This window comes from Nematolebias whitei, chromosome 20, assembly GCF_014905685.2.
Source record: "Nematolebias whitei isolate Nwh7 chromosome 20, NemWhi1, whole genome shotgun sequence".
Classification (NCBI taxonomy): domain Eukaryota; kingdom Metazoa; phylum Chordata; class Actinopteri; order Cyprinodontiformes; family Rivulidae; genus Nematolebias; species Nematolebias whitei.
Window position 1 is genome coordinate 36,098,384 of NC_056517.1, and position 19,978 is coordinate 36,118,361.

Consider the following 19,978-nt stretch of genomic DNA (forward strand, 5'->3'; position numbering starts at 1 on the left):
TTTGTTGTGATGTACTGTCACAAGTTAAGATAATGTACATACTTTAGCTTGGTCTTTCGTCTGTTTTTCCCATTCCAATAAAAAAACAACATTGTATAGAAGGTATTTAACGAACTAACCTGCCCTGCACCGGGCTGAGGCTCGGCCCGCACAGAGGAAATACTCCCCAGGCTAAAACAGAGTTAATGTGGCCGCTGTGCCGGCTGATGAGCTGGAATACTAAGACCATAGAGGGGGTGATGTCGCAGGCAGCAGGTAAACTCTGCAGACATAAAGACACACAAAGTATCCCACAGTTCAGGCGAACAGCGGCGCCTAACATACTGGTAGTTTTTTACTTTATTTCAAACTACTCGAAAGAGTTTCCTTTTGCATGTGTCTGTCTGTTAGTAAAATAATCAAATGAAACACTGAATGGATTTTTGATGAAACTGTGTATGACATAATTTACAAGGTCTGAGCAAAATTTAAAAAAAAAATGGTGGGCAACATGTATTCCTTAAAACAATGGTTCCTAACGCAGGTCCTTGAGGAACACCATCCTGCCTGTTTTAGTTGTTTTCTTGCTCCAACACACCTGATTCAGTGATTTAATTTAATTACTTCCTCGTGTTCTGCTAATCATCCATTCATTTAAATCAGATGTGTCAAAGCTGGGAAACAACTTAAACTTGCAGGATGGTGTTCCTCAAGGACAAGTGTTCGGAACCATTGACTTAAAGGAATGCTATGTCATTTTATTGTTTGTTTGTTTTACCTTTCTGCAAATTGCTAAACAGGCTGTGTAACAGCTAAGCACTGAAGGGAAGCTTCAGACTGCTGTTGTTGAATGAAATGACAGATACTGAATTTCACTCTTATCAAGGCCACCATAAATCAAACTGATAATATTAAGGGCGTTTTGCGTGAAGCAAAAATGTTGCAGGTGGTTAGCAGTCAGCGGTGAACACATGCATCCTTCTTTACCCGGAGAACAGTGTGTTTGCTTAAAAAATGAACTGACAGTGAGGTATGCGCCAGTTCATCCATCACTGGGTGGAAATATTTGATCCCTTTATTAGGTGTAATGGAAAATGCAGAGGACTTGTTCTAATGCATAAATTATGTGTGTCCCATTCACAGCCCCTCTGCAGATCCTGCATGCACCTGAGAAACGAGGGTTATCCGTTTGTGACTCAACATAAATATAAAGAATAACATCACAGATTGTAGATATTGAAGATATTTGTATAATTCATTTACTGGTGCTACTATGACCTGCATAAACAGGGATTTCTGCGTGTGCCTTCAGTGCAGATGTGTGTTTGAGTTGGACGGCTCGTGTTTCTGTCAGGTTTGTGTGAGAGGATGATGTGCTTTTTCTCACTTCCTCTGTTTACTAAGGATATTCCTTAAACCAGCTGTGGTAATAACTGAGAACATATTCCAAGGAAAAAAGCTAGAACAACCCTGGCATGAACTAGCAGGTCACGTCTTTTCTTAAAAAGTTTGTTACATTTTCAGCAGATGAAAACAAGGACTAATCTAAAAGCCTGGCATTCATTGAATACATATCGCCCGCCACCTTTTATTATGTAGCACTATAATGATTTTATGTTGAGAAACGGTTGTTATCTGCAGTAGCATCTACATCACAAGATGTCAGCCTAGAGTACATGTAGTGAATCACTCTCAGCTACTACCACACCAAGTTTTAGAGCATTATTTGTAAAAATTAACTGTAATATCAACATTTTTGTCCATCTTGAAGTGCTTTGGCTTTAAAAGTTACAGTAGAAGTATGTACATTTTTTCCTCTGTAAGTTTCATTCAATTCTGTCTACTTTTTCCATGAAAATCAAAAATCAAAATGAACTGTTGACACAATAAAAATATATATATTTTTTTTAACTTACGGTATATGCAATTTTTTAAAATAAATAAATGAACAAACACAAAAAAAACAAAACTTTGTATCATAAGGATTTTTACTAATAGGTATATTGTTGCAAGCACAAATAGCAGCAGCTAGCTGTAGCATTTCCTGTGTAACCTGAGATTAATATTTCTACTAGAATAACTGTAATATGTGACAACAATATAAAGATTTAATAATCAGAGTTATTACTAACGAGAGAACACAAACCTCTAAGCAACTTTTAAAGTTTTCAATTGTTGTTGCTATCTACACCAGGTAGGATATTAACTGTTCAGAACTTTACTTTAAAATATCTAGCTTTTGCTTTAATTAAACCATAAACATCTCATTCAGACATGCAGTCTGAACTCTTCTAAGGGGTTCCCACCAAGCTGCACATGCAAAACTCTACTGTTTCTGTTTTAATCCGTCCCAGACAGACAAAGCAAATGGCGACTGAAAAAAAAGTGGCGGAGAGATAGAGAGGAAGGAAAGGAAAAATAAGCTCCTGGCCTCCTCCTACCATCACTAATTCCTCATTTCCTCTGAGAAGGAACTGCAAGTATTTCTAAAACTGCACGCTACAGTGTGGGCAAGAGGAGAGAGAGGGGAAAATAAATCAGCTAAACAAGTAGTCCCAAACAAATCTGATCAGCCTTTCCACTGCTGTCAATGAGACTAACGACAGCTGGTTTGTCTATAAAGCGCAGCTCAGAGTTTAGGGAGGAGAGGAGGGAATGAAGAGTGACACGAGGCATTTACTATGCCTTACATAAACCTTTTTCAGAATCAGATCCCAGGTCTGCATTCAGTTCATGCCAGCTTTTACCCCCATCCTTTTTTTGTTCGATAGAAGCTGGAGACAATATTATGAGAAAGCTTGAGCTCAGTGAATACACCCACCAGCGTGCCGGCAGTGTCCACATGTGCAGAAAATGCTGCAGAAAGGCCTTAAAGAGTTGCCATCCTTACACTGAGCCTATATGGGATCAGGAAGGACACTGAATTTAGAGGCTTGTTTTTAAGGTTTGAATCTTTTGTCCTGCACACATCAATTCAGTGAATGAACAGAACCAAAGAGTCCTAATCCACCGGTCAATGTGGACCATCCAGAATAAATCTGTGGGTTGTTTAAGATTAGTGCTGCTTATATACAGAGGATGGCTTCCTTCATACTGAGAGGTTTAAGGACCGTTGTTATGAAATGTGGACAGATTTTATCTAAAATAATCCGCTGGATTTTCTCTTTTAAAAAGAACCAAAACAGGAAAATGTATTTATTCTTCTATTATGCAAAGAAAATGGAGGCTGGGATGTTTTAACGCTCATCAGATATAAAGTTTGTGCTGTGGTGCAACTTCTTTACTTTTGTTTTTTTTATCCTGTATCCAGCTCAGAAACAGAAAGGTGCAAAGAAAAAAATTGTTTCGCTTCATTTACATTTTTGCTCAGGTTGGTTATATGAAGCGACAGCTGAAATTTTAGCTCAATTTAGTGTATATCATTGGATTCATGATAGCAGGTTTTCTGCTTTTTGGCATCGGCGGGTTCCTATGTTATCGGCTTTTGAGGAAGACATCGGCAGCAGTTTCGGCCATGGCAAAACTGCCAAGTCTGTGTGAAAGTTTGGTTCGTGCTACGAGTACTCAAAATCAGCTGATTTATGAGCAAAACCGTAAGATGGACGTGATTTATGAGAATTACAGACCACCTGCAGCTTCTAGGACTCACCAGCATGTTGGAAATGACCTTTAAGGAGGCTCATAGCACGGATCAGTGGAATGCCCACAAATCTGGCCATTTTGGATCTTGAAAGTACCAGCAGGAATCAAGGTTGACAAGAAAAAACAGTCTGCCTGAAGAAAATTAACAATTGTGGCTTTTCTGAATCTGACTCCCCCGCTTGGCCTTGAAAGCAGGCCGACTGTCAAATTTTTCCTTGGACTACAGCTGACTAACATCTTATCAGGACTATGGCCTATCTGGAAGTGCTTCATGGACAAATCTCACCATCTTGACGTCAAATGTATATGTAACGTGTTTATAAATGTGCTTGCTGGTAGAGTTTTTTGATGTCTTAAATGGTGTCCTGATAGGACAAGATGTGAAGAAAACTTTTTTTTGTAATACCACTATCCATCCTCATGACCTTTTACCTTTTTCTATCTAAAACGTATTCTGATAAAGGATAAGAGGCTGCGCTCATTTAGCAGCAGCAACGTGCTCTCCGCCCATCTTTCGGACGACTGTACGAACATAATCTCACTGTATCTCAGTACAATGATAATAAAGCTTATTCTGATTGACGTTTTTCTAATTCACTGAGGTTCAGCCATCTTTGTGTGGGCTTAGGTGGAATAGCTGTGGCAGCCATCTTAATCTGGGTTGACTCCAATCAGTTACCACTTTCTGGGAGTATGATTCAAATCCAACCAGTGTTTCATTGAATGTTTTGCTAACAGTACGAACAAACAAATGCTTGCACACACATAAACATGGGCAAAAACATTGTCATTTTGCTTTCACCAGTTGAGGATAACTTAACTTTAATAAATAAAACTAATATATCATGAATAGACTCTGGATAAATAAAAGCATGTCATTGTCCAAACCTTCCTGCTTCATGGTTTAAAGTATAATCATAATTTGCATCAATGCCACATTTCATCACTAAACTAGAATGAGGTGACAACGCGTGTACCATGAACAGGCTCTGGTTAATGTGCAGATCGTTGTCGTAGAAGCGTCCCCGGTGCTCTGTCAGCTCTGTGGACACCACCCAGGTTTGCTGTTCTTTCCTATTGGACAAGGCCAGAGCTGGACCCCCCAGATGGCTGTGAAGGGCCACACTGACAGAATAGAGACCCCTGGGAAGTTTGTCTCTTGTGGCTCTCAGGCAGCACACACACACCTCTGCAGGCTGAGGGAGGCTCCCCTGGTTCTGTGAAACACAAAGTGCACTGACGACGTTTTGGTTGTTCTTTCCATGGAGGCTTAACATCCTACACTGGCGTAAACCATATTCTTCTTTTACAGATTTTTATAAAAATGCATACAACTAAATGTATTGAGCACTAATTCATTCGTAACCAAGTGTGCACATTTATTAGCCTATCAGTTAAATTGCCTGCGTGCTATTTTATAACACTGTACTGAACATTGATTGTTTTCTTCAGTTAGTCACAATTTACTACTCAAATAAGTTATTTATTCATACAACTGTAAACTCTGATGTTCAACATATTTGTCTAATAGATATGTTGCCACTACTGTTACCATGCTCTCTCATGCTCCACCCAGGACCTGATATCCTGCTACCACAATGATAAACGGCCACAACCTCTACTATGGAGTTTGTGTGTGAAAACTCAAGTCTGGTCGTCCTCAAGGGCTACCATCCTGCATGTTTTAGAGGTTTCTCTGCTCCAACACATCTGATATGAACCAATGGGTGATTATTAGACTTTACCAGAGCGTGAAGAGGTCATTCAACCGTTGTATCAGGTATGTTGGAGCAGAGAAACAAGTAAAACAAACAGAATAGAGGACCTGGATTAGGCACCCCTGCTCAAAACAACCATAACTTTCTATTGTACATAATTGGGAGCCCACTTCATCCTTAATACACACATGAAAACCTCACAAAGACCATGCATGCTCTGGATAATGTTTTTGTGCCCTAGTGTCATCATGCAGTGTGAAGGGGTCTTAGTCCTAACCTTACATTTTGCATGTTCGAACCAAAGGAAGAGTGAAGGTGTAGGGATTTCTGTCTCTTCAAAACTGAAAAGTTTGAGAGATGCACTTTACATGAAGCTTCACTTGCAAATGCACTCTCAAATGTAAGTACTGTCTCGTTTAAAAATACTAGCATAAAAGCCAGGGTATAGTATCATTAGTTGCATTTATTGTATAGCGTCTGGTACAGTCAATTATCCTTAACGAGCATAAAATCTGTGAAAATGTAGTTATTTTTCTCTGTTTATTCAAAATAACTTATTGTCCACCACCAGTTTCACAGCTCAGATATTGACATTGACATAAAGTACATATGGGACAACAAACGATGTGTCAACTTCTTAAAGTGAAATATTTTAACCACTACTCTTTATGACCAGATAGGGGTAGGGATGACATTAGGACTCAGCCAGTGATCTTTATTTTACTGTATCTCCTATATATTTTATTTTATATGTTTGAATTTACCTTATGTTAACCAGCTCCATGCAGACAAATGTATTTATTTCGGTTGAGTACAACGCTCAGTCTCAGCCAGTGAGCCCTGTGACTATACGTACACCCTTTTTCACTGCATTCTAAAATTGTCTATTATTGTCTTCAACTATGATTATTCAAACCCTTTACACAGAAACACAACGCGCACATTCATCTTGCAAAGACAGTGGAGTGGGAAGTGTTGCACCCTGCAGCAATACCCCTCGATCTCCCTACTGCGAACACTTTTGGATACCAAAACAACCAAAACATTATAGGTAGAAGTGAAATTAGTATAATTGGTGGCAAAGCGGTTTATCCCACATGTCTCACGTTTAGGAGGAGGCCTCAAAGCTCCCACACTGGAAAACAATGGGAGTCAAAGGGAGAATAAAGATGCAAGGAGATAAAATTAAAACATTTCGCTAATGCGTCTAATTTGCAATGTGTACGACTTTTGGAATTATTGTTTTTATCTGGCACAAGTGCGTGCACAAGCTTCATGGAGGCAGTGAGGACAGCAAGACGAAGGTAAAAGGTGAAGGGAGCCAATTTTCCATATCAGAGGTGGTTTGTTTGCCCCAAGCCTGAGTTGTGCCTAAAGTGCCATAACATTACAGCACTCCTACAGATGAGATCAAAGACTCCAGTGAGGGATCCTCCGTGGTTTTGCTGGCAAGCGGCCGTCCTTTCACTGAAGCATCTTTTCAGGGCTTTCCACACATTGACTGATCACACAAAATGCACTCTTAATAGAGACAGGAAATGCCACGTACAAAAACTTCCTTTCTTTCTAAGTACAAGCTAATATTCAGAGATTAAGCTTTCGTGTTAATTATTTTCATTTTAATTAGTAAATCTTAACTAACAATGAACATTTACCCTTAAATTTTTTTTTTTTTTTTTTTGGCTTCAGAACCAAGGAGGGGGTGAAGAAAAGAGAGAATAAATATGACAATCTTTTTGGGACCTCCAGGCAGGATTACTGATGCAGGCTGCCTTAGTTATTAAACACGTTCTAAATTAAATGCCTCCATGAATTTTGCACAGAAATATATTTTCATAGTTTTGCATGCCAAATGTGACATTTTATATTTCAGATTCATCTCGCTGCAGTAATTTTCAGGAAATGTCATACAAACAAAGATTTTGTCAATTACCAAAAGAAATTACTATGCGTGGTAGGTTTGGCCATTGCTTCTCTCTTTCTGTCTTTTTCTTCTTCCCTCTCCCTGCGTTGCCCCCTATTCTGCCTGTGCTAGTTGTTTCAAGTCAGCAAGCCATAAAAAATCTTTATCTCAGTGAAACACAGCAATTTGGGAGATAATCGAATGGTGACTGGGGGGCACAAACGCCAGTCTGAGGAATTATACCACAATCTCCCCTGCATTTACAACCTTCCTCAAAGCCAGTTGTCACCCTGGAAGGAAAGCCCCCGACTGAAGATTCATTACATCTTTAAGCCAGCACGGTGGCACGGCAGACTCATCCCCAGATGCAACACAACAGCGCACTCCTCCCACAGCTGGTGATGCTACGGCTAAAACTGCACTTCTGCTCCCCTCACTTCTTCCGTTTTCCTCTTTTGTCTTATGTCCATCGTTTAAGGCTCTGTTTTCCACCTCCTTACGTATATTCCTTAAACTGAAGACGCCGCTCACTCACACACAGTCGGAGCATATTGTTGCACGAAAATAATACGGCTGCATAGTGCTAGTGTGTGCCTCTGTAAAGATGTATGCAAATGAAATAAAATACAAGAAAATAACAGTATTTAATTTTCCATTCCCTCACAAGTCTCATTCCTTACAGGATTTCACTTAGTTGCATCATTGGGCTGTATTTTTTTTTTTTAGCAAACAAAACTTGTCTTTTTAATAATTTATAAACAACTCAGGATCAATAGCTTCTCTTAAAGATCGCAGATCGAGTCACTTCCTCTGCGTTTATGCGTTTCCTGTTTCCTGTTTGTTTCTCAGTCCACCGTCATTGCAGCTTACCTGCCGTGACGCTGAAGTGAAGCATTCTGGGAGTTCTGTCATCTGGCTTATTTTGGCCATCGCTTCCTCTTGACCTTCCCCAAGCGCTCTGAATGACTTAGCATCCATGGTTTTGCTGCAAGTATTGGACAAAAAAAAATTCAGCCTCTTCGAATGTTATCAGTTCATTAAATGTCCGTTATCAGTTGTTATCATCCCCATAGGCATGGGCGGCTGTGGCTGAGTGGTTAGAGCAGTAGTCCTCCAATGCGAGAGTTGGGGGTTCAATTCCACCAGCAGTCTCATGCCAAAGTGTCCCATCAGTGTATGAATGTGCTAAAGCACTGATTTGTCTTTGTAGAAATATAGTAGAGTGCTGTATGGGGTAAATGAGGCACAGATTGTTGTAAAGTGCTTTGAGTATCTTGATAAGATAGAAAGGTGCTATATAAGTAAAGTCCATAGGTTGTGTTCAGACTGTTCCTCCTCTGCCTCCTAGTAGGTTTAAAGGTACGTTCTTATCACTGATAATATGGAGCTTTGCGCGCATGTAAAAGCAGAAGCTTTTTTGTTGTTAGCTTTATTTAAAACCTTTATTTATAATTTACCTACTACTTTTAAGCTGGACATGAAGGATTTACTTGAAATGAATTCCAGATTTAACAGTCATGTTGAACTCGGTATCTAAAAAGAACTCACGTAAGAGAGGATATGAGGGTTTGTTGTTTTTTGTTTTGTTTGATATGAGCGAAATTCTGATCAATTCATACATTACAGCAATATGTAAAGTACTATAATTATGCTCAGATGTAACCCTTAACTTGAACCTTATAAATCTGTGATAACCTACTGAGCCTGCTAGGAGGTAGAGGAGGGACAGTCTGAAGGATAACAACCGATAACGTCCATTTAATAGGTGATAACGTTCGAAGCGGGTGAAAACATTTTAACTTGTAAGTCTCTGTTCAAGTAGTTTACCAAAATGTTGAAATAATGCAATCCTAGTTCACACTGTAGTTGCAACATTGTGGATAAAAATGCCGCCTGTTAACAAGGACGTGCATTAAAGATGCATGTGCTTGCCGTATAAACACTTAGACGACATGCACAAAGCGAGAGCGGCTAACCGTGTTAACCGCCACCTGCATTTTGGCCCCTCTGTTCCACTCTGAAGCCAACAGGAGCTCAATCTAATAACACCGCACACACAAAACACTTTCCATTGTGTCTCTCTGTCTCGGTGTCTCTCTGCGCCTTTCCTCGGTGTCGTTCTCTTCCTGCCTTTCAATCTTATCAGTGGTAATGTAATAAGCGGTTGCTTCACTCTGTCTCCTCGCCACCTCTCTTAATTCCTCAAAATAAAGCAATATCACAGGGGCCCTGGCCTGCCTGGGTCTGGGGATAAGATGCTTGTTAAAGGAAGGATAATTCAGCAAATAAATGCACCGCATCAAAGGCAGCCACTGGATCTTTCTTTCTTTTCGCTCCCTCCCCTCTGTTTGCCTATCAAAAGTATTACATGTGCTTTCATCAGTTCACAACGAGGCACAATGTGCTTCCTAATGCAATTACTCAACCCCCATTAAATCAGAAGCTGTGGTAACAAATGAATTACACATTTGCTACCAAAACCACAAGTCAGCTCTGTGTGTCTCCTTTTATTTTATTGTATTTATTTATTTATTTTTGTTCATAGGCATGGGGAAAAGTGAAATCATTTCTCATTCAATTTCAGGCAGATGTAGCCCTGGGTGATGCAAAGAAAGTCTCCCATGTCTAATAGCCACCCACTATTGATATCAGAAAGAATTTACAGGGTTCAAAGCTGTCAGAGGAGGTCATCTCGCTAAACTCTGAACCACATTCATCTGACAGGGCTGGTGTCCGACTCTCACCCACCCATAACGAAGCCCGGCTCGACGTAAAATGCTGATGTATACAGTGGTTTCCTGATTTTATCGTGTCAGCCAGCGTGGAAGTCCATAATTACTAAAAACTTAAACATGCTAAGCTGATTGCCCGCGGGGTTCTCGCCACAAGATGTGATGTCTGACTAAAGTGGATGGAGCAAGAATTGATGCACCTCCAAGCCCAATGACACAGACAGGTTTCTGTGCCCTACAGCCATATTACCCACAATGCAACGCCCGCTGACAAGAGAAGCCTTGCAGAGGACATATGAATTTCGAATGTCAGTGGGAATATGAATGGTTTTTCACACAATTAATAATTACAACCTAGTGACATCAATTTTAAAAATGCAAAGAAGTAAAAATGGAGCTGTATTTACCCCTGAAACAGCGTGTTCAGCCTCGGGTGTTGCCTTATTGTGTCCTCACAGCCTCCCTGTAAACTGGGCTTCTATGGGAAAAATATATCAAGTTTAAAAAAAAAAAAAAAAAAGTTAAAGTTTTAATTTCTCATTGTCTTTTCTGAAGGCTTAATTCTAAATGTAAATATTGTAACATGTGAATCAAGTTTTTTTTCTTTTAAATTGGTATCTTTAAAGCTTCAAAATTAAACATTTTTCATGTTAAATAACAAGTTGATTGTTTTAGTTCAACATAGATAGCCTAAAAAAAACATTTAGTTACAGTAAAAACAAAAAAAACTGAGAAAACAAACTTTGTGATTTAGTTACAGTGTTAATGACTTAAACTGATAGATCCGATCTTTTCAAGTCCAGTTCTGTACAATGATTATGAACAATTAATATCTTACCTGTTGTAGGTAGCTCTTTAAACAACCTCGGTATTAAGAGTTTAACTCCAGCCAGATAAACTAATGACTAATCTGAGCAGAGCCAAGATGAGAATGCAATCTGTAGATCTTTACATCATCAGCATAAAGTTCACACATTACAGATATTCCAGCAGAAATATTTAGACATTCCTGTCAGTGATGCTGGATTTTGAACGAAGAACCAGATCTAGAAAACAAGCCCACATGAAGCGACTCGCCATACCTGCTGCCTCCCAATCAAGAACAGAGACCACTTTATACTTTATACTTTATATGAATCATTTAGTGAATTTAGCATTTAATGCTAAATCTTTTTAAGGCTTGCTGTTATTTTTACTTTTATTTGTAGATCTGGGAACATGGTTTCCTTCACCCATTTGTCAATCAGTTTAGTTTGGCGGTGCAATTATTTCCCAACTCAACCATCAAAAGCAATAAGTACTAACCAGTCAGAGGCAGTTTAGTGGACATGACAAACATGAGTAAACCTAAATAAGCAATTACACTTTCACAATGAAACACAAAGATAATATGTTTTCAAGAAGATTTTGGGAAAAGCAAGCCCAAAGTTGCAGTGATGATGGTATTTGCACTTGTACATTTGCATAAAAATCTATATAATAAGCCAGTAATGATAAAATGTTTGTAACTTTTCACAGAACTCTATTTGAAAAAGAATTACCTGGAGTGAAAGCCATAAATAAAAATGTTGCACTTGAGTTTTTATCCTGTTTAGCGGGTCTTACCCTATCGTTGCCCCTGAAGAAGGCCATTAGTCTTTCCTTCCCGCTTGCCCACTCTCTCCTTTTCTGGGTTCCCTTCTGAGCAAGTTGCTAAAAATACATGCAAACACAAATGCACACTTTCTACGGATGCCACTTCGTGAAACAGTACAGTGCACCATAATAGCAGAATTAGGCACGGGGAGTAACTGTAATGCAATCTCCAGGCAAATCAATACCAAGCCAGACCCTAAAGACATGTAGCATTTGATGGGTATTTCTGCCAGTTTTACATTCAGTCAGCACATTCACGTCCCCCATTTAAACTCATTGATGCTGCTAAGTGACAGTGTGTTCCTGCCTTTGTGTTGCAGAATAGAAAAAGCCATAATTTTTTAAATAGATGGGAAATCTCTGGTGGATAATGTACTTTCATCCAGAGGTGGGTGTGGAAACACAACGTATATACATTATATTAGAAGATAACACTGATCCCAGCACAGAGAAGTATATTCTACTGATTATCCAGTTATGAGAAGATGAGTCAACTGTTGCAGTGACTTCCAAGTAACATTGGAATACTGTCGTGCATTTTCTTCCATATTGCATGTGATCTCTATTCATGTTTTTTTTTTCCAAATCAGATTATAGCTAAAAATACAGTGAATAGCACTTCTGCTTCCTGTTTACATATGCAATGATGCCTGTGATTCCTTGCTATCTAAATTTCCCAAGACAATGGAAACTCAGTGCTTCCAAAGCGCTCCCATTTCTCTTCAGACTGGGAGAATACAAACATATAAACACTTCATTTTCTTTCAGCCAAGCATCTTAAAGCTAGTTTGCAAAATTTCTATTCCTCTGATGGAAAATAATATGTCGTCATGCTCTATTTTCCTTTGAAAGGACCATAAAAGTGGTAAAGAACCAAGGAAATTCAGCTTCTGTCAGAGACAAATATGCATAATAATAGACAACAAAGTTAAAAGGCAGAATAAAACAGTCTGCAGATAAATTAATTGTGCGGGAACATTGAATGTGGCACAGAAGAGAGTTGAAATCCATGATGAATAAGTAATCTAACCTCTGAAATACCTTGAATCCACGTTGAACAAAAAGACATTTCACAGCTGAGATTTATACCATCTTCCATGTAAATGACTGCAATTTTATTTAGAGCTTATAGAGCGAGAAAGAATAGAAACCCCAACATGAAACAAACCAAAGAACAAAAGTATGTCACACAAACTGACGTCTGAACAGACAAAAACAGACAAATGTGCGTGCGCACACTCCGTGTCCATTAGCCAGAGCACTGATACACAGCATAATGGACAAGGCTGATGTGCTGGTGAATATGGGATGATGACACAGATATTCCTCTTTGTAGCCCTGACCTGCTGCAGTGAAAGGCTGCCAAGCGTGATCATGTCAGGCCGCACGCGCTCCCTCAGCTGCTGGGCGTAGCAGGGGATCACTTCCTCAGCTGTTCGCGCTGCAAGAAATAGCTCATGGCAGCAAAAACCTTGTAACATTTACCTACACTGGAATATTACCGCAGTACTTTGTATCGACTATTTGGCCTTTTAGCTTGTCTTGTAAAATAAAACATAAATAAATAAAAAAAAGTTGTGTTAAATTATCTTTGTGAAACAAAAAAGTAATTATATTAATGGTAGACTAGCACAAGAAATCAATCAAAGAAGCAAATTAAAGGATAGGTGTACTTTTTACAGTGCCCTCTCGGCCCATTACTGTCCTCCCTGTTTGGAGTCCGGACTCTCCTTCCAGCCAAACAATCCCCTCAGCCTGGGTTTTGGCGGTGGTTTGGGTCTGGGAGGGCCCAGAGCCCGAGGCTTCACCACCACTGTGGAGCAGCGGTCGCCGCTGAAGCACCAGATCACCCGCCTTCACCTCCAACACCTCCTCATCCCTGGAGGCTCGCAGTGTACCTGGAAAGATACGCATCAGTGAGTATGCACACACACACGCGCGTGCACGTCAGCACGTGCACTCACACGCTGATAGATGAGCATACTTGAAAAAAATGCACAGAAATGTGTATTTTTGTTAAGACAGAAATACAAAAATGCCAACTCAAATAAACAGACATGTGAAATGCACGATCTTGGACCTACGAGAGGCAGAATTAGAGTTCTTCTAACAATGGTCACTTATAAAAATGTATCAGTCAAGTCCATAATTACAGAAATATTAGTTTTATACTTTAGCTCAAATATAGATTAGACTGTAAAGTGTCGAGCAAATAATGGAATATGAAATTTAAGCCATAGAAAATCTCAGGACTGACTACAGAGGACATTAGAGTAAAACTCCTTTACGTCTGTTTAAGCTGATGGTGAAAATCTCATTAAAGAAAATGTAATTGTTTATATATTTTCTTTATATATATCTGTCTATAACCATTCTTTACCTGTGTATATCTATATTGCATTGTTTTTTTTGTTTTTTTTAGGTATGTTTTTAAGCGTGTTTGCACTGAAAAAGGAGTGGCTCTATAATAATAATAATTATTATATTTGAAAAGCAATTATTATATAGATAAAATAAATATTCACAGACTGTAGCTCCAACAGACATGTATCTGAAAGTCTGAGTTGTGGTAGCTCTCAGGACTGATAGAGTGAAACTCCTTTGTGTGTTTTCATATTTATTATTTCTCTCGTCATGGAGAAAAGTTGCTCACAACGATGAGCACATAATTCAGCAGCTTTCATGATTGACTCTTCCTCTCAGCACGTAGCTGCAGAGGCAACATGGCAATGAAGGAGTGAGCAGTTTAAACTGCTGCCACACAAACAGATTAAAGTGGTGGAGATATCTTATATCTTGGGTTCACCAAGCAAACTCCTGAAACAAGACAGTTTTTATTTTGATAAAAAATCCTGTAACTTTTTAATCTTGCAAGATCTCGTGCCTTGAGAAAAATAACTTCCCTCTTTTGTACAATTTTTCTACATAAAATACGTCTTTGTGTAATTTCTATACTTAAAGAATTATCTATATCTTGTTTGCGCCGTGGGTTTAAAGTGTTAGTGTTGACTGTTTTGTAAAAAGTATTCTTTTAAGTGTGCACTCCATCATATATACAAGCCAAAGTTGCGTATTTTATACTCTATTTTTTATAATTTCTATTTTATAATTCCTGATTAAGGATTCAAGGATTCAAGGTTCTTTATTACATGTGGTGGAACGAAATTGTGTACACAGGGTCTCAGTTACATCCAACACAAGTATAAAATGTTAAAGAAAAACAGTAATAAGAACTAATACATGAATTAAAAAAAAATGTTAACTAGAAATACGCTAAGCACTAGTAGGGCAAGTGATGCAGAGACAGGAAGTAAAAAAAATAAAAGCTTCCCCACCAAAGTAAATTCATATACCAGGAAAAGAAAAGTACATGGACAATAAAATTTAAAAAAGGATTTGGGATGAAATATAAACTAACATATACAAAGTACACACACCTGTTACATCCACCCCTTCTATATTTCACCAAAATCCAAGTCAGTCAGATCAATTGTACAAACCCAATACTTAAAAAAAACTGGCACATTTGGAGAAAATTTGGCACATGGTTGCCTTACCCAAGTACAGCCTTCAGCTTGAGAGCCACCTGCAAAGCAGGTTCAAAAAACATAAGTTTGCTCAGACCTCTGCCCTGCTCAGATCAATACGATGCCATTTACACCATACAACCTGTGCCACTTTCAAACCTATGAACACAAGATGTCTATATAAAAATATATATATAATAACGTCATATTAATTGCAGAAAACCAAAACAAATACTGCCAGAGGCAATGCTAAGAGATCTGGAGCTGACAGAATAGATTTCTCCTGAGTAGTTGTTTAAGGAATAGAAACATTAATCTACAGAACTGGTTCTTGTTTGTCCTTGTTGTGAAGTATACGAATCTTTGTGGCGTGGTGTAAAATCATAAACCACAGTCTGAGAAGCAGATGCTCAACATCAGCATCCGTTCTGACGTACAGCAATCCTGCTCTGTGCAGCCTGTACCGGTGGGAGGCAACCGTGTAACTACACAAGGTAATTGTTTTGAAGTCTATTGTATCTTAGTGAAGTGCTAACTGGCAGTAGCACTCTAGAACAAGGGGTACAGGCGCTCTCCCTCTCTTTTCCAGTCACACTTGCCGTCACTGTCTCTCAGCCTATTGCGTGGAATTGTTAATCCGAGATCCTCTTTCCATTCACTGTGGGATTTTATGAACATTCCAAGACAATGAATAGGGCCACTAATCTCAGTAGTACAGCTAAATCCAAAACAATGGCAAATAATGCAAGCCTGCTCAGTTCTACCGTGTTGTAGCGGGCCTAAACCCATCACTTGGGCTCTGGAATTACAAGGGAGGTGTGCATCATGTCAACAGGATCTGGTACGACTGTCTTCACCAAGAACAATGCTAAGCTTTATCCGTCTCAGCGTTGCCTCCATGTGTTGGGATGAAACTGAGCTAATGAGAAAAAGCACGCCTACTGTGAGACAATAGCTGTGCTTGGAAAACGGTAGTGAGGGTCCATTTCTGGTTGGTTCATTGTTCCACGACAGCGCTGCTTATAGTGTTGCATCTCATCTTTGTCTGACTTTTAGTGTGGTATCAAATTTGTTTAGTTTAAGTATATTTACTGCCTACAGCTGAAGGTGATGGCAGACATTTTCCCCCACGTTTGTGTGTCCATGTGTCTGTCTTTTACCAAAACATCAGATGAACCAATGGATAAATCAAAATGAAACAGGCAAAAACTGATCATTGGATGAACAGCTACTACTCATCTCTGATACTGATAAACGTATTAATGTTTAGAGTCAACGTGATTCAAAATGGCTGCCACAATCAACTGAGTCTAAAAGGCACAGAAAAGCCTATGAGGACCAACACTATACAAAAATGCCATTAAAGCCAGGTGACAAAAATATTGGCTATAATTTAGTCAATTCTACAAATGTGCTCAAATTTAGTGTTGGATGCAACTCATTGTGGTAGATTTTTGTTTCCAACTTTAGTATCAATAGTTGGGCTGAACCTTGTTAGCCTTTTTAGCAAAATATGTCATAAACCAGTGGATGAATGTTAACGAAACCTTCAGAAATCCATGAGTGTACATCTACAACTTAATACCTTTTGGAGTCCGATGCTATGAGTCAACATTTGTTGGACATTTTTTTCTACTCTTACCAGCTTTCAATGTATTATGAATAGATCTGAACAAGAAAACACATTATTTCAATCAAATTTTGATCACACAGAGAATAATAAATAAAAACTGAACAGAGTTACACGGTCAAGCAACCAACGGGGTACATACCAGGTATGTCTACAAACGTATCATCTTCATCCAGCAACGCAGCCATTTTCTCAAACAATTGATTCTCATCTGCATTCAATATTCCTAAAAAGTAAAAGTGAGTATATGAACTTTTAATATACAGTACATGTCTGGGATTCAAAATGCCTTTCAACCTATCGTGCAAGTCAATCTCAAGCACATCTTAGCACGCAAACGTGAGATGCTAGCTGTAGTGGAGGATGGTGAAAATAGAGTGGAGGCAGATGGAGGAATGAAATAGGAGCATTATCATGCCTGTTAGCCGGCCTGTCATCATGTGATGAGATTTGATTTGGTGAATCCTTTGATATTACAAGGCAGTGATATCCAAAAGATACAGGTGAAAATGGCTTCTCCATTAATAGCTAGGTTTCATTATAACATGTATATTACTTGGCTCCCAAGAGCTTGATTTTAATGGGCCTACTTTAGGAGGGGTCTTGAAAACTATTGATATGGCTCGATGTGTGCCTTCTGACTAGGGAGAGGAAATGTTATGGTGAAATGAAAACTGACCAACGATACATGACCTTCGTCAATGACAACGAGTTGGGTGGCCAATCTAGGAGTGCCATCGCTTGGTGTATTTACATAGAATGTCTCGCCATCACAAATGGCAGCCCGCTACTGGTGATCTCCCTCACCCCTCTTTAATGAACCGAGGAGAACCATTATGACAGAGAATGGCGTACTTAATTCCAGCTCATCTTCAGCGCTGACCCCAGCCATCCCACATTGCCTTGGGTCTGTCTGCTCCGCCGACAACGGGTCAAAGTAATTTTGGGCACGTTCATTTCCTTTGGAAAGAGAGAGAGAAAGGTGATTGGGTGATGAAGGGTTGGGAGATGGAGAGGAGAAGATGGGTTTGGGAAGAGAAGGAGGGGAGTTGTACGGGTTTAGGTTAGTGGTTATTAGAAGCACATGAAGCGCAATTTTAATTTTGAAACTCACACCGTCGAAGGGCAGTGGCGGCAGCGGCAGGTACAAGATAAGTCAAGATGAGACAGAAGTTCAGAGATGGAGAGAGAACAAGAGAAGTGGGGGGAAAAAAGACTGCTGGGCTTCCCAGAGCACCTCTCTATGGCCTGCAGTGCTCTGGGGCCTAATTAGCATGCCGCAAAAGGTCAAGGCATGCAATCTCTTAAATACGACTGCCATATGTTTGCAATGTTCAAAAGGAACTAATGAGAAAGTCTACAAGCCTGGAAGTACCTGGAATTTCAAAGACAATACTTTCTAAATACTCTGAGGTCAGCAGCCTGGAGGACCAGGCAAGTTTGGAGGAGCAGATCCAAAGGAAAATAACCTCTTAGCTCATGTCTCATTGACTTCTTATTAGCAATCACTGACCTATGGGTATCAAGTCTGCTCCACACAGTTTATGGGAATCAAATGACTTCAGGGCCCTTTCTATTAAGAGTACACACCAGCAAGCAGCTTTCTTAACCCCAAATCATTCTCATTACAAGCCTTGAATATTTCACTCCGATCTAAATTGCTTTACTTGCATTTCTCAGGGTGTATGCGGAAAAAAAAAATACACGGTGCATTAAATCATGTTATATATTGCACACAAGGACTGCCTTTATAGGAGTCTGAGGGTGTCGGGGCTCGGATGTTTGAAAATCTGGGACAGCGTGTTTGGATAGGAGCACCGCTGCCCAAAAAGTTCACAGGGATTTATTTTTTTAAAATGAAATATGAAATATGTGCATGATGTTTTCACACCCTGTCCATGCTGAAAGTTAAACACTCTGGCTGAAATAGTTATTAACTGAGAGGCAGCCGTATGACTCTTCAATGGCACCATAAATTGACTGTGAAATTCACATGTTAAATCCCTCTACACTGTTCGCAGCGAGTTTGAACAATTTCTCCGCAAATAGCTCTGAGGTTATGAAACCCTTTTTTCAAATACAAATTTGCATAATGGTAGCAGCTTCGTGAATCGCCTTTTGAGTCATAGCTGTGATTTACCTAAATAGTCTGGCTGCCCTCCAATTCATCCCTCTAATGAAAATTTCAATTATCTGTTCTTACATGCACAATATCCGTTTTTCTTGCCAGCCAGATATACTGTTAAGTGAGACTCATAGATAATGACATTTTTTTGGAAATGTCAAAAACAAGGAACGACCTGAGAGCAGTTTTTGGATCCATCAGTATTGGTTTTAGAAATAACTAAACCGATAATAAAGTGTTATATTAAAACTACTATGGCTGTTTCATAAGTGAGAGCAAGATATTTTTAACATATACATTTAAATCTTTCCCAAGCATTTGAATTAATTTTGTTGTATTGTTTTAAAGGGTGAATATAGCTTCTTTTTATCATAATCCCTAAAAGCCTACAAATCTGAAATTACCTGCCACTGTGTGACTTTATAGAATAAAGCATACATTTGCATTAACATTATCTAATACGTCCTGTGTTATATGATTGCCATAACATTTTGACTTTTTGAACATTACCACTAAAAAACTAAAATTTAAACAATTGTAAATTATCAGTACAAAGATTTTGTCAAAATAGCAAACACATTTCCGTTCCTGTTCAAGTGGATTTCACAAGAAAGTATCAAATCAGTGAAACATCCACATTTTATTTCTTATTGTTTCATGTTCATTGTGACAGTTAAGTTAAGCAAAATGTGAAAATCAAATGTTTGCACACGACATAAACCAGTGGTTTATAACCTGCGGCTCTGGAGCCACATTTGGTCCGTCTGCATTGTTCTCTGTAGATTTGAGCAAAAGTAACAGAAAACAAATTAAAAATATAACATTTATAGGAAAACAAGAGAAATTTAAGGCATGTTATTCTGATAACACCAAGAATTTGAAGCAACAAAATAAAAATGTTGAATAAAATTTGAAGCAAATGAAAATGTCTACCTTAAAATAAAGAAATAAATCAAATCAGAATTAAAACATTGACATATTTATTTTTACTTTTGCTTTAACTTTATGCTTTCTTATGTCAAAGTGGGATGCTTATATTCGTTTCCCATATATATATATATATATATATATATATATATATATATAT

General features: G+C 38.8%; 1 protein-coding gene across 1 annotated transcript in view; it reads right to left on the bottom strand.

Annotated features, from left to right (window-relative positions):
* The window catches only part of ofcc1 (orofacial cleft 1 candidate 1), a 163,393-nt gene that overhangs the window by 139,062 nt on the left and 4,353 nt on the right, over nucleotides 1-19,978 (bottom strand). Inside the window, 7 exon segments of the mRNA XM_037694000.1 lie at nucleotides 120-262; nucleotides 4,599-4,838; nucleotides 11,580-11,666; nucleotides 12,953-13,050; nucleotides 13,283-13,507; nucleotides 16,909-16,992; nucleotides 17,622-17,726. Of these exon segments, the coding sequence (XP_037549928.1) occupies nucleotides 120-262; nucleotides 4,599-4,838; nucleotides 11,580-11,666; nucleotides 12,953-13,050; nucleotides 13,283-13,507; nucleotides 16,909-16,992; nucleotides 17,622-17,726 (982 nt within the window).